Source organism: Epinephelus lanceolatus, chromosome 9 (genome assembly GCF_041903045.1).
Source record: "Epinephelus lanceolatus isolate andai-2023 chromosome 9, ASM4190304v1, whole genome shotgun sequence".
Classification (NCBI taxonomy): domain Eukaryota; kingdom Metazoa; phylum Chordata; class Actinopteri; order Perciformes; family Serranidae; genus Epinephelus; species Epinephelus lanceolatus.
This window is the reverse complement of record NC_135742.1, coordinates 3,137,954-3,150,839: the sequence shown is the minus strand read 5'-3', so window position 1 is coordinate 3,150,839 and position 12,886 is coordinate 3,137,954. Positions and strand designations below refer to the sequence as shown.

The 12,886-nt window shown below is 40.3% G+C and overlaps 1 protein-coding gene across 3 annotated transcripts in view; it reads right to left on the bottom strand.

Annotated features, from left to right (window-relative positions):
• Window positions 1-12,886, bottom strand: part of prdm6 (PR domain containing 6) — a 188,356-nt gene that overhangs the window by 53,680 nt on the left and 121,790 nt on the right. For all 3 annotated transcript variants that reach the window (XM_078171166.1, XM_078171167.1, XM_078171165.1), the window contains exon 6: window positions 8,106-8,230. In XM_078171166.1, coding sequence (XP_078027292.1) covers window positions 8,106-8,230 — 125 coding nt within the window. The remainder of the gene's footprint in view (window positions 1-8,105; window positions 8,231-12,886) is intronic.

Genomic DNA, 12,886 nt, shown 5'->3' with positions numbered 1-12,886 from the left:
TTTGTTCTTGTATGTGCTTATGTGAGCTTGTTTACACAGGTGTGTGTGTTTAATGGTGTTTGTTGTGTGTGTTTGAATCTGCTGAAAGAAATGAACCCTGACTGTCAAAATCTTTGGAAACTTGAAGCTGCAGTCGGTAACTTTAATTAATTTGTCATATTTGCTGTAACGGTATATTCACACAGCAGATAGTCTGTTGCCATGTAGCGCTTCTAATGGCCTCGCTGTAGCTGAATGAAACAGCCAATCAGAGCCGAGGAGTCTCTATAGCAGCTGTCAATCACAAATCATGTGGTCAAACTACCAACAAGACAGTGCTGATCAAATATGAATCAAGATTCTGTGACTGCACTGCCTATTTCTTGCCTCAAATGTTTTCAGACACCGACACAATCTCACTCCAACCTCGCCACATATGGATGTTTGGTCATGATCTTTCCATGAGATATGATCTGCAAGGTACGCTGACGTTCTGAGACGCCGTGTCAACTTCAGCCTGTTACATGCGTTGTCTGTTTTCAACATAAAAGCACTATGTTGGTCCAACACCACATATTTAATCCTTCAACAAAAAGCCAACACACATGATGTTGGGTTTTGGAAAAAACGGTCGGTGGTTGTTGGACCCATGTTGTCAACCTGCCATTTTTTATGGTGTCTGATGCCAGAAGTCACTGCCCAGGTGCTGGTATTTGACAACATCAGAGTGAGACCGACCACAGACGACAGCAGCAGCAGCCGCTTTTAAAAACACTTTGCTTTTGGGGGGAACATTCTTGCAGGTAAGCGGTTGTCAGAGCAATTACTAACTCCTCTGTAAGAATTTAATCAAATTCAAGGGCAGGTGTGGTGCGATTGACAGGAATAAAACATGCTTTGCACACATGTCAAATAACATATCTGTCATATTTGGGTGGCACAGTGGTGCAGTGGCATTGTCGCCAAGAGGGTTCCCAGATCGGACCCAGGGTGGGGGAGCCCTTCTGTGCGGAGTTCACATGTTCTCCCTGTGTCAGCGTGGGTTTCCTCCAGGTGCTCCAGCTTCCTCCCACAGTCCAAAGACATGCAGGTTAACTGGTGACTCTAAATTGTCCGTAGGTGTGAATGTGAGTGTGAATGGTTGTCTGTCTCTAAGTGTCAGCCCTGTGATAGTCTGGTGACCTGTCCAGGGTGAACCCTGCCTCTCGTGTCAGCTGGGATAGGCTCCAGCCCCGACGCCACCCCTAACAGGATAAGCGGTTACAGAAAATGAATGAATCATATTTGTATTTTCTTATTTATTTATGTGTACTTCGGTTTGCAGCAGGGTTGCCAGGTCTGTGTGACAAAACCAAACCAGTGGCCAATCAAAAAGACCCCAAAACCCGGCAGAATACCAGAATATTCTATTATTTGTGTAATATGCATGCAAAATCGGTCCCAACCAGGGACAAAAAAAATTCAATAAGCACAATCCCTCTGGCAGCCCTGGTTTGCGGGCTCATTTGCCTTGAATTGGCCCTTGAGGGATGGATTAAGTATTTTTAGTTGAACTGAAATCCATTTCACTGAATGCTCGGAGTAAATATAATGATAATGATGTGAAGTGAGAACAACCACCAAACTGTTTGATTTCCATGCAGCAGGTTTGGGGATTGCTGTTTAATTGATAGACACTCTGTGGCCTACATTTCCTTCACGGGCACATTGCAGCACCCAAATACAGTAGTTAACCAGGGAAACTACTGGGAAACTGGCTGCACTGTCCAGTTCTCAGTCTGAAAGTGCTCCGTCGATGCTCCGTGCGCCAATAAAGGTCAAAACTTTAAATGTCTGTTCCACTGAGGACACAAAGTCACAGTCGTGCTGTCTCCTCTGCAGAGTTTTGACGTCACACTCATCCTTTGTGGGCACAATCAGCAGATAACGATGCCATGGAAAACCCAAATGCAGTTAGTAGCAAACTGTCTTTAATTCAGAGCAGAGCTGCTGTCTCAGTTTGTACAAAAGAAGAGTAATCTAATTTCACATAATTTGGATGTGAACAAACTTTTTTCACTGCAGGGTGGAACAAAAGCAAATCCTCCAGTCTTTGTTTGCCCTCTGTCAGTGTGTGCGTTGGTACACGATGTATCTGCGTGTCTTGTACATCTGTGCTTTTGAAGATCAAATGTCTTCACATGGATAGAGACAATTAAAGTCATCTCAAATCTGAGTTTTTGTTAGTTGAAGCATACGACTTTAGTTTGTTGTGTTGGCCCTCGTACATCCTTCAGATTATTAAAGAACTGACAGAAAAATCATCCTGTCAAACTGGTCCATCACTGGATCACTGGCTCCGGTGCAGCACATTACTGTAGCATACTTACTACCATATGAAAGAGGGACTGGTCTATTTCAATCTACACTCAGTTGCCAGTTTATTAGGTACACCTAGCTAATACTAATGCAGTCTAACACAACAGTTCAGCGACTAATCTAACTGTCGTTAAGGGTCATAATGTTCATGTTTGTTCAGTGTATATTTTGATCTGACTCTGTTACTGACAGCAATGTGCACAGCTCATAAAAACAAAACAAAACTGCACATATCAATGTTAATCTGCAGGTGACATAAAACACTGATAATATTTATTACATTTAATCCTTTGAACTCTGCTATAGAAACAGTCCACCAGTTCATAATTTGGTGTTTTTCCTAATTGTGATGTATGTATTTTCAAATGCTTCATATCCCTAAACTCTGTACAACCTAAAAGCTAAAAGTTATGTAAGACAATAAAACATAATAACTGATAAAGTATTGAAATTATGTCTTTTTTTAAATATCCAAATATTCAAAAAACGTCTAAATAAAGAAACATGATCAAAATATTACTTAACGCTCAAAACGTTACTTGAACTATGTGCAGTTTTGAGTTTTTGAGATATGCTCATTTTTACAAGTTTTGATAGTTTCATCTGCAGTAGAATTATTTCTCCAGTACCTATATTGGTATTTTTTGATATTTCATATGCCTAAAATCTGTACGACCTGGAAGCTAAAGAAAGCTAAGGTTATGTAGGTCAATGAACCATAATAATTTAACTAAATACTGAAAATGTGTCATAAAAAAAATCCAACATTCCTATCAACCTGCTTCCCTGCTCCTCTGGTGCCACCGCACAATTTTCATTTGGACCGATGTAGCATAACGTAATGACGTCATCACAAGCAGATAACATTATGGAGCAAAAGACAGGAGTCTGAGCTCTCTGTTGCAGAATCAAGACTGAATGCTCTCGCTGTTAGAGACTTGTTTTAGGTAGATTTTAAACAGAATCATGTAAACAACGATCTCCTGCAGCCATGACAGGAGAACACTGAGGCGTCACCTCATGTTTTGCTGTCTTTTGGACTGTTGTAACATAATTTAATGATGTCATCGCATGTGGACAACATAATGGCACAAAAGTGTTAGCCAGTGGCGTACGGTAGGTAGGACGGGCCCCAGTGCCAGATTTTGCATCAAAACAGCTACTGTATATTTTATAGTATCGTCACATGATCAAATACAGACTTGACGTTGGAAAACATCAACATATGTATTACCAATCATCACTGCAAATATGTATATGACACAAATACCAAATGAAAGAGGAGATTATTAATTAAATGCATTATTAAAATAGTTTATTTATAGTTTATGTAAAATGAACATATAATTCTGTTTTGGATTTCTACTGACTATTTCACAAAAGAAAAAAATAAACATTGATGGAGACGAGTTTGTCATCTTGAGGGCAGATACAGTGGGTGACAAATTTGTAGTTTAACTTCGTCTTTGATCACAGGTGTGTCTCTGAGGAGGCAAGTTGAATCACCTGTAAGGGCCCGTTCCCTGCTCTAAGGAGAGCGGGCCCTCCAACTAGGCCTGTCACAATAACAGATTTTGCTGGGTGATTAATTGCGTCAGAAATTATTGCGATCAGCAATAATATTGCGTAATATTGTGCTTTGAAGACCATTTTTATTATTGTTGTAATTTTGCTGTTTTTAGACCATTTTTAAACTTATATAATGATAATAAAGGCATATTGATGCATGTACACCCTTTAAAGAGAAATAAACATTTATTTAACAAGAATATTTAGGAATGCAAAAAGAAAATTGAAATATCCAAAATAACACGTAAAAATATCGAAATAAATAAATAAATACAAGAAAACAGACTGTCAGTCTCTCACTCTCAGGTGTGCAGTTTAGTTGGTCGTATTTGCTCTTTTTGTTGAGATGGTTTTAGAACAAACCCGGCACAATTACTGGGCTCCCCTCTGTCATTTGGTTTAAATCCAAAACACTCCCACACAGGGGCCGTGCCATTTGGTACCTCCGTTCATTACGCCAATGAACCAACTCCTGGCTGCCAGACGATGCATGGCAGGGAACGCTCTTGTCGTCCAGTCTCTTTGGTGGAGAGAGACGAGGAAAACAAACATGCGTGAATATGGCAATTAATCGCGGCTGGAAAAGTTACTGTCTCCCTTTAAATTTACCGTGCAATTAACCGACTTATCGCATATCGCGACAAGCCTACCTCCAACCACTCTCTCCACGGGACCCCGCACCCCATAGGCCCAGGTGCAACCACACTGCCTGCACTGTCTATATTTACGCCCCTGGTCTTAGCTCTCTGTTGCAAAAGAATGAACACTCTAGGTCTTTTTACTTTAGATCGATTTTAAACGGGATCACAAAAACAACAACCCCTCACGGCTGAGTGCGAGAGGTTTGTTTTCAGAGGGTCAAACATTCTCAGTTAGACAGATAACCAAAGTCATTAGGGTTTATCCTCTGAGGGCCACGAACTGTCTGCACTGGATATCATGTCAATCCATCCAGTTATTGTCAAGATATTTTACTTTGGGCTGACACGCTGCACCAATGAACAGACATGACAATCACTTCAGCCGAAGCACTAATAGTTCTATATATATTTTATAAATCTATATTCAATTTCTGTTGAAATTGGGGACAAAGGTTTTGTGAGTAATGTACAGGCTTAACATGTCCTCATGAACATAGCAGTACACGTTTGTGCGTGTATGTGACTGCTGAGGCTGCCACGGTCCCGTCATGACCAACGATGTCATGTAAAAGAGTCGTTCCGTCTGTAAAACAAACCAGTTTGTGGCCAAAGGTCTCTAATTTGCAATCAGCACGATCTCATTTAACTGCGTCTCTGTGAAAGACGAGCTCCTAATTCAATTCATTTCAATTTAGATTCCAAAGATTAAAACTTCTTCTTCATGTTGATGCTTTTTTTTTTTTTCCTCCATAATTGTGTAAGAAAAAAGAAATGTCAAAGTTTGTTTTTCCCCCTGCAGGGTAAAGTTACTCTGTCAAATCCACAGAAAAACAGTTTGAATGGAAAAGATATAAACAGGCTGACTGAGCAGAAAACTGGAGGAGATGTAAACAAAAACAAATTAGTGACAGAGGGAGAAAGAAAAAGGGGATGGATAGAGGAGAAGCAGAGGAGGGAGGAGGGGAAGAGGAGGACACAGAGTGGAGGAAAAGAAAAAGAAGGCGGCCTGTATTTTTTTAATATGTTAACACACACACACACACACACACACTGTCCCGTGTTCTTCAATGACATGAACGTCACATCACAGTTTGTCAAAAACATTTTAACCAACTGAAATCACAAAAAACTTTGAGGGGACTTCACCAAACAGCCGGATTTTGAGCGTCGTCTTCAGGATGTTTCGTTTTTTTGCTGCGACAGGGACACTGCCCGCCCGACCTGCTGAGCTACTGGACGCCCCAAGGATGTAACTTTAAGACTGTTATACAAATAATTAAAAAGGAAATATATTTCCAACTAGTGAGACAAATAAAGTGAGTTACATAAAATGTTTTCCCCAACAGCTAAATGTAACAGGAAACATTATTCATGCATAAGTTTAAGAGGCTGTAAAACATCTGATTGTTTCGTCAGAGATCAACTGAACCTGACAAGAATTAAATCATAAATCAAATTAAAACAATTTTATGACTCCAAGATATCTGATATTTGTAAAAATCAAATTTCAGGAATACTTTTTACCCTCTGCCAGAAAAGTAAACCATTTATTCAAAATGAGTCATTTGATTTTGCAACATAGCCTGAAAATTGTGGATCCAAACAAGAACCAAGCGGACTCCTGAGTTCAAACATGAACAACGCCAAACTGGAGTCATGAGGTTTTCATAAATCAGCGGAAATATGTTGACAATAAAATCCTGAATAAAAGACAGAGGTTCAAAAAATGTGTGTATTTTTGTTTGCAGGAAAAGAAGAAGTTTTGATGGAAAACTTTTCTTTAAAAAAAACGGGCTGGGGCTAAACGCTGGTGTTGGTTGAAGAAGTGGAACACGGAGTGAGGGGCGGCGGATCGACACCCAGCCGCAGAATGCCGACATCTTAGCAAACAAAAGAGCTCTTCCAGTCTTGTTTTGACTGGCTCGGTTTGTCAGGTAAATAAATCAGACAGCAGCAAGTTTGTTGAAAAAAACTGCGTTCACTGCGTTGTTTTTGTGGCGGGCCAAAAGCTCTGTCCACGTCTAAGAGTTTAAATATTGTCAGTAACAAAATTGGAGCGAAATAAAAAAAAAAACCTGCAGATTTTTTCCCTGCAGACGGAGCGGTTGCAGAGCCGTGAGGTTTGTTTGGATGTCACATTTACATCTGAATCATTAAGCTGATGATTTTATCAGCGTTATCACGAGGCAGCTGAACAAACCTGAACCTGTCACCTTCTCATCAGAGGATGACCTCACTGTTCAGCTAGTGTAAATATTTCACTTTCTGGCTCAAGGAGACGTCAGCGAGACACACTATACAACAGCTTTGGTAGAGACATACAACCAGGTCCGCCGTCAGGGGAGTCAAAGAGTGCAGATGACCCCAGCCTGAGGCCACGGGGGGCCACGAAAAGGTCTATGGTTGACCCTTAAAGGGGATCAAGTACTACAAGTTACCTGCTGACTGAAATCCCTGACAACACAGGTTATGTATATTGAGGCAGATGCGCAATGAGTCAGAATGTGTCACCAAAAATCAGGAGCTCCTTAAAAACCTCTTGCACTCCACCCTCATTTTGTAGCAAAAACGCCTAAAATGACATACCTAAATTAAAAATGACTGTAGCGTCTGAACCGTTCTGACTACATGCATGCATGAGGTCTTGCCAGAAAGAAAACTCCCTGAAGTTTCTTGTGAAAGTGTCAGAAACACTCTAGGTGATACAGAGACAGAGTAATGGGCCTCTGAAGTCAGTAACAAATTGAGGATTTTGCCTAAAATAAAATAAAAAATGTTTTTCAGGATGAATAACTGTCTGTGGCTTCATCTGAGCAGGTAAATGACACTGTGGGGCTGTAGGCACACTATCAATGAACACTTGTTTCAAATTTGAAGAAGACTGCTCAAAGTATGACCATTCTACAGTGTTTTTTCCATGAAAAGATCCAGGCGGAGCTCCACATGACAAGAGCGGCCACTCGGCTTCAAAACAGTACTATCAGTGATCAAACACTCAGCCAGCTTCAAACATTGCACCTTATTGAAAACAGGGGGGGAGGACATCGGCGTCCTGGCGGAGTTAGAGAGGTTAAATAAATGGTGTATTTAGATATTTCTGCATACTGAGGTCCATAAACCGTCTTGAAATGACATAAAATAGGTATAACTGTAAAACGAGAGAGTGGACAGCCATGTATGCTTCACGCGTGAGGACATGTTAATACCTTGCAGTAATTTCTTTTACTTTTCTCTAATCGTTCACTGGAGGGCATTTTTTCAGCCCGCAACAAATGTGACTACCTCTGCTTTTCAAAATAAGAGAATAAGCCGCCCCCTCCAGGGTGTGGATGACGGGCCACTTTGGAACATGTTGTCCCCCTGCCCATATTTCCTAACTGCTGGCTTGCGTACAACAGTAAATGTCTTGTTGCTGTTTAGTTAAATCAAGGGTTATCTCTTGAGCTGCCATTTTGAAAGTGATGTTCATCAAACGTAAGAGGAGAAAACAAGACAGAGGAGGCTCAAAGACAAAGATAAAGGTTAATAAAGTTAGAAAGGTGAGTGCTGTTCTCTCACAGTTTTCATCCTGAGCGATGCACTGCAGCGGGATGCCGAAGAAGGAAGTGTAGGAGTCATTGTACCACACCAGCAGCTCTGTTCCTCTGGGGATGTCCATACACGCTCTGTAGAAGATACAGGACCTGCGATGAAAACACAAACACGTTTGATTTAAAAAAATGCCACACAAAGTTTACAGTTGTTGTTAGCTTATGGAAACTGTGACACGTCAAAGTGCAGCATCCTGAAAATACCTGAAGAGAAAATCAAATATCCTGTCGTTAGTGTGAAGATGCAGAGCAGGAGGGATGCAGGTCCAGTTCAGAGTCTGGATGTGTTCAATTGCTCCTTTTACCTTCACTTTACATTCAAAGAGCCCGAGTATGTCTATCTACAATGCCCCTGAACTGTTACCAAGCCTTGAGGTGGGACATTAGCAAAACAATTTTCCCTGAATGTCAATTTCATCTCAACGTTTGATCATCAACTTTCCACATCAAAATATGACGCGCAAGGTACACTGCAACTTCAGCCTGTTACACGCATTGTCTGTTTTCAAAATACACTTCTGTTTTCACAGGAAATGTACAGTTTGCATACAGTCTCTTTCAAAATAAAAGCACTACTTTGGCACCACACAAAAAAGAACAGAGTCTGGCTTTGGTCTTCTGGGAAGAGAACACCAGCCTCCTGGGTGAAAGTCAGTGATTGTTGGATCTATCCATCACCCCTCCCACCTGTCCTACTTGGACTTCTGCCTCCTTAACTATCGTTGTTGTTCCACTAAGTTTCCCCCTGACACCGCTGGGCACCATTAAACAATAACTGCGACCAGCTGCGTGTCATGTCAATGTAAAAGGAGGGCTTTATTCGTCTGTGTCTGACACTGGAAGTCACTGACCAAGCACTGGATTTTGAAGACTTCAGACTGATACCAGGTTGAAACAACTGGTGATGAAAGGCTTCAAGTAGCCGTAGCTTTGTTTTGATGGGTCACAAGGTTAAATGCTTTCTAGAAACACTTTCTCTTCAAGCAGCTGTGAGGTTTTATTATTATTATCTTTTTAAGTTTGACACATTGAAGTCCAGCAGCACCAACTGCAGCATCTTTAAAACTCAATTTTGATCATTTTCCCGTCTACAAAATGACATTTTGACCTGCTGCTCATGTCTGTCAGAACATGTTCAGATTCACTTGACTAAAGTGTCAAACAAACAGGCCGTGTGACATCATCATCACCTTCAACTGTGCCTCTGACGGGGCAAAAACAAACTGCTGACCAACAGAGCTGCAGACGGGACGGTGTGACGTGTCAGTGACTCTGTCCAGGTCTGATTTTGGAAACGTTTCCCATCTAATAACAGCAAGATTTCACATCTGGCCAAACCCAAATGATTTATGGGAAATATCTGGTGTCTCTCACTCTGTTCGAAGCAGCTAATGACCATGATGTTGTTAAAACACGCAGCCAGTGAGCTGACTGGTTCCTGGGTCACAGCTCCGCTAAAACAACACCTCGTCCACCCAAAAACATCATTCTAACAACATGAGCAAACGCCACGTTCAAAACCACATTTTCATATCCAGCCCAAACTATTTTAAAACTATTTCCCACAGGTTTTTTCTCTCCCAGCGGGGTGGCAGGGTGTCAGACGGACCAGATCGTTACTGAGAGGTCACAGGTTCAACTCTCACACGACTCCCTGGTTTTCCTGCCAAAGTGCCTTCGAGCCAGAAGACTAATTACTCTTTGCAAACAGCTTGAGACAACCACTTAAAGTGAAAAGAAATGATACTAAATCCAAACCACAACTGCTCTTTAATGTCCAGATAATTCAAAGCACGTTGAGTTTCCTCATGTGAGAAACGCTCAACTAATGAAGTTTGACTCGACTTCACTAAAACGCCTCTTGATGCAATCAAAAGCCCCATTTAACGTTCAGACTGTTAAAACATGTTCGAAACCAGAGTTAAACATTGAACACTGAATCCAAACCTTCTCTGTGAAGACATGCACAAACATAATTAACCATACTGGTGTTTTTACCTAAAACTCATGTTGATTAAACATTCCCGCTGACCATTTTCTAAATCAGCCAATTATTTCTAGATTGATTTCCCTCCTTCAGGGCAGACGCTGGCTCCGTTTGATTTCTGAGAAAGTGTCGGCAGATAGAGAATCCATCACGGTCACAATTTAGACAACTTTATTTTCTCTGTCAAAGTGACTCTCAGGGGAAGAGGGGGAGTGAAAACAGTGAGAGGGAGAATATGAGGAGGATAAATAACTAAAGGAGGAAAGAAAAATAGACACAAAATAAAAGAAGACAAAATGTAAAGTCAGAGAGAGGGGGGGGGGAGGGGGAGGGGAAATGTCAGCTGTATGACATAATGCTTATTTAATAAAGAAGAAAATACATCAAGCTAAAATACTGAGAGGGCCCAAAAGAAAAGAAACAGTCTGAAAGAGAGACAAAGAAATTAAAAGAGGAAAACAGAAGCAAGCTGGAGAAATAAAGCACACATACTGTATATACACTACACATGCACTCCAGGAGCAGGATATTTAACAGCAGCACAACAACAGAAAAACCTTTCAGCCCATTTTATTTCAAGTCTCGCTGTTCGAGAGGGTTCAGTCATCTTGATGTATAGAAAGTTGGTGACTTGCATCACCCAGAAAGACGAGGACAGCCAAACCAATACCACATTTGTTGCCTGGTGGTGTTGCGACATGAAAAAAAAAGTCATATATACATACATATATATGTATATATAAATTTAAAAAATCGTTTTAATCTGGCTTTTTAACAAAGAGTAGCATTTCAGTCAATTTTATTCTCACTGTTTATTTTAATTAAATTTTATTTTGTTAGTTTCTTTTTATTCTAAGAATTTGTAATCATCTGTTGTTGTTTGTTTTTTCTGTTTTGTCTGGTAGTTTTTTTTAAATATTTTATTGTCTTACTGTCGTAATTTTCTACTCTTGCAAAACTTTATGTGTAGTTGTTTGTGTAATCCTTTAAATTGTGTCTGTGTCATTCCAGTTTTGTCAAATGAAGCACTTTGAGCTGCATGTTTTGTATAAAACGTGCTATTTAAATAAAGTTGAGTTAATGCAGCTTTAAAAACAGGAAAAGGCGACACTTCTGATATTATATCCAAGATCTAAAATCTAGTCTAATATCAAGATAGATATAATATCAATAAATTGCTCAGTCCTATATTACAATAGTACACTGTAAACCCCAATTCATCCATGACACAAATTTTAATGTAAAGCCTATACAAATGTCCGATTGTCAAAATGACACAAAGACTTTGTTCACTTGACACAAAAACTCCTCACTTGAGAGCTTGAGATAATGTTTTATTTAATTTGACTGAAATCTATAAAGCCAGTTTAGTTTAATCAGTTTAAATACCAGTATCAAAAAATGGTGTTTAAAATGTGTGCTCAATGTTTTCATGTTCATATGACAAGAGTTAAATGCTCAAACAACAAAAAAATTATGTTAAACTGACACAAAACTCTCGTCAGACAAGGGTCATGTTACACATTTATTTCTGTGTCTGGTGAATTCAAAATATTTATTTTATAGTTACTGTATTGTACTATCCTAAAGGTTTTGAGTGTAAGCTGTTTCCAAAAACTTTTATGTTGAGTGAGTGAACTGTTTTTTTATGCTGCAGTCCTTTACTTTTACGCTACGCGCACATTTCTAAACATTTTGCCTTTTAAAAGAGACACTGGTCGTCGACAACAAGATGAAATCAGAGCATGTATGAAAACAGATGCTGTCTGACACTGGATTCATCTGTCCTAAAGTTTAACAGCAAACCTGCAACAAACAAAGTTGCAGTGTATAAAATCCACGGCAAACATGGTGTGAAGCCATTTTACATTTCAGCACAAAAAGTACAATTTCAGCAACGTTTGATGAGAATCCATTTTCACAGTTTTGGCAACAGCAGTTGTGTATGAAAAGTATACTGGCACAGATTTAAAAAAAACTCACTGTGGATGCATGTATTTCCTCTGTTAGTGTGAGTGAGTCAAAGTTCTGATACAGATCAGAAATGTTGGAGAGAGCAGTTCGTTCAGCCAGACAGGTCCAACTGAGCCTGCTGAAGATGTGTGTGTGTGTGTGTGTGTGTGTGTGTGTGTGTGTGTTTTATTAATTCTTTCCACACCGGGGGAGGGGTGGGGTGGTGTTGGATTCATGTGAAAACACAGCCAGGAGGGACCAGGCTATAAATCAAACATACCCAGTGACCTCCCAGGATAAAAAGAGGGAGCGAGGGGTCTACAAACATGCAGCGGCTTGTATGTATTTAAAACAAATGTATGTGTTTAATACATACACGCTGCTACATCCAGGCGGGGCTGCGTTATAAATCAAACATATCCAACAGGCTCTCAGGTATGAAAAATAAAGACCCCCGCCGCCTTACAGCAGCGTGGTTGAGCTTAAAATTGTTCGTCTGGCAGATCAGTGGGACGCAGTATCGTCCGCTCTCTGATCTTTCCTCTGTTCTGTTTTCATACAAAGCAAAAATAGCTTTATGATCAGCGTTCAAATAATAACACACATACGAGCAGTGTGAGGGTATAAATCAAACAACCCAAATACCTTACAAGGTGTAATAATGTGTCTGCATGCGTATAAACATGTTTATCTAAAACATTCATGCTGACAGAGGGTCCACAATTTCAGTGTGGTCTGGCCCAACTCAGCGGCCATTTTCTGGGGTTTGCAGAGTCGACAACCAAAATGACTTTTCAGGCAGTTAGATA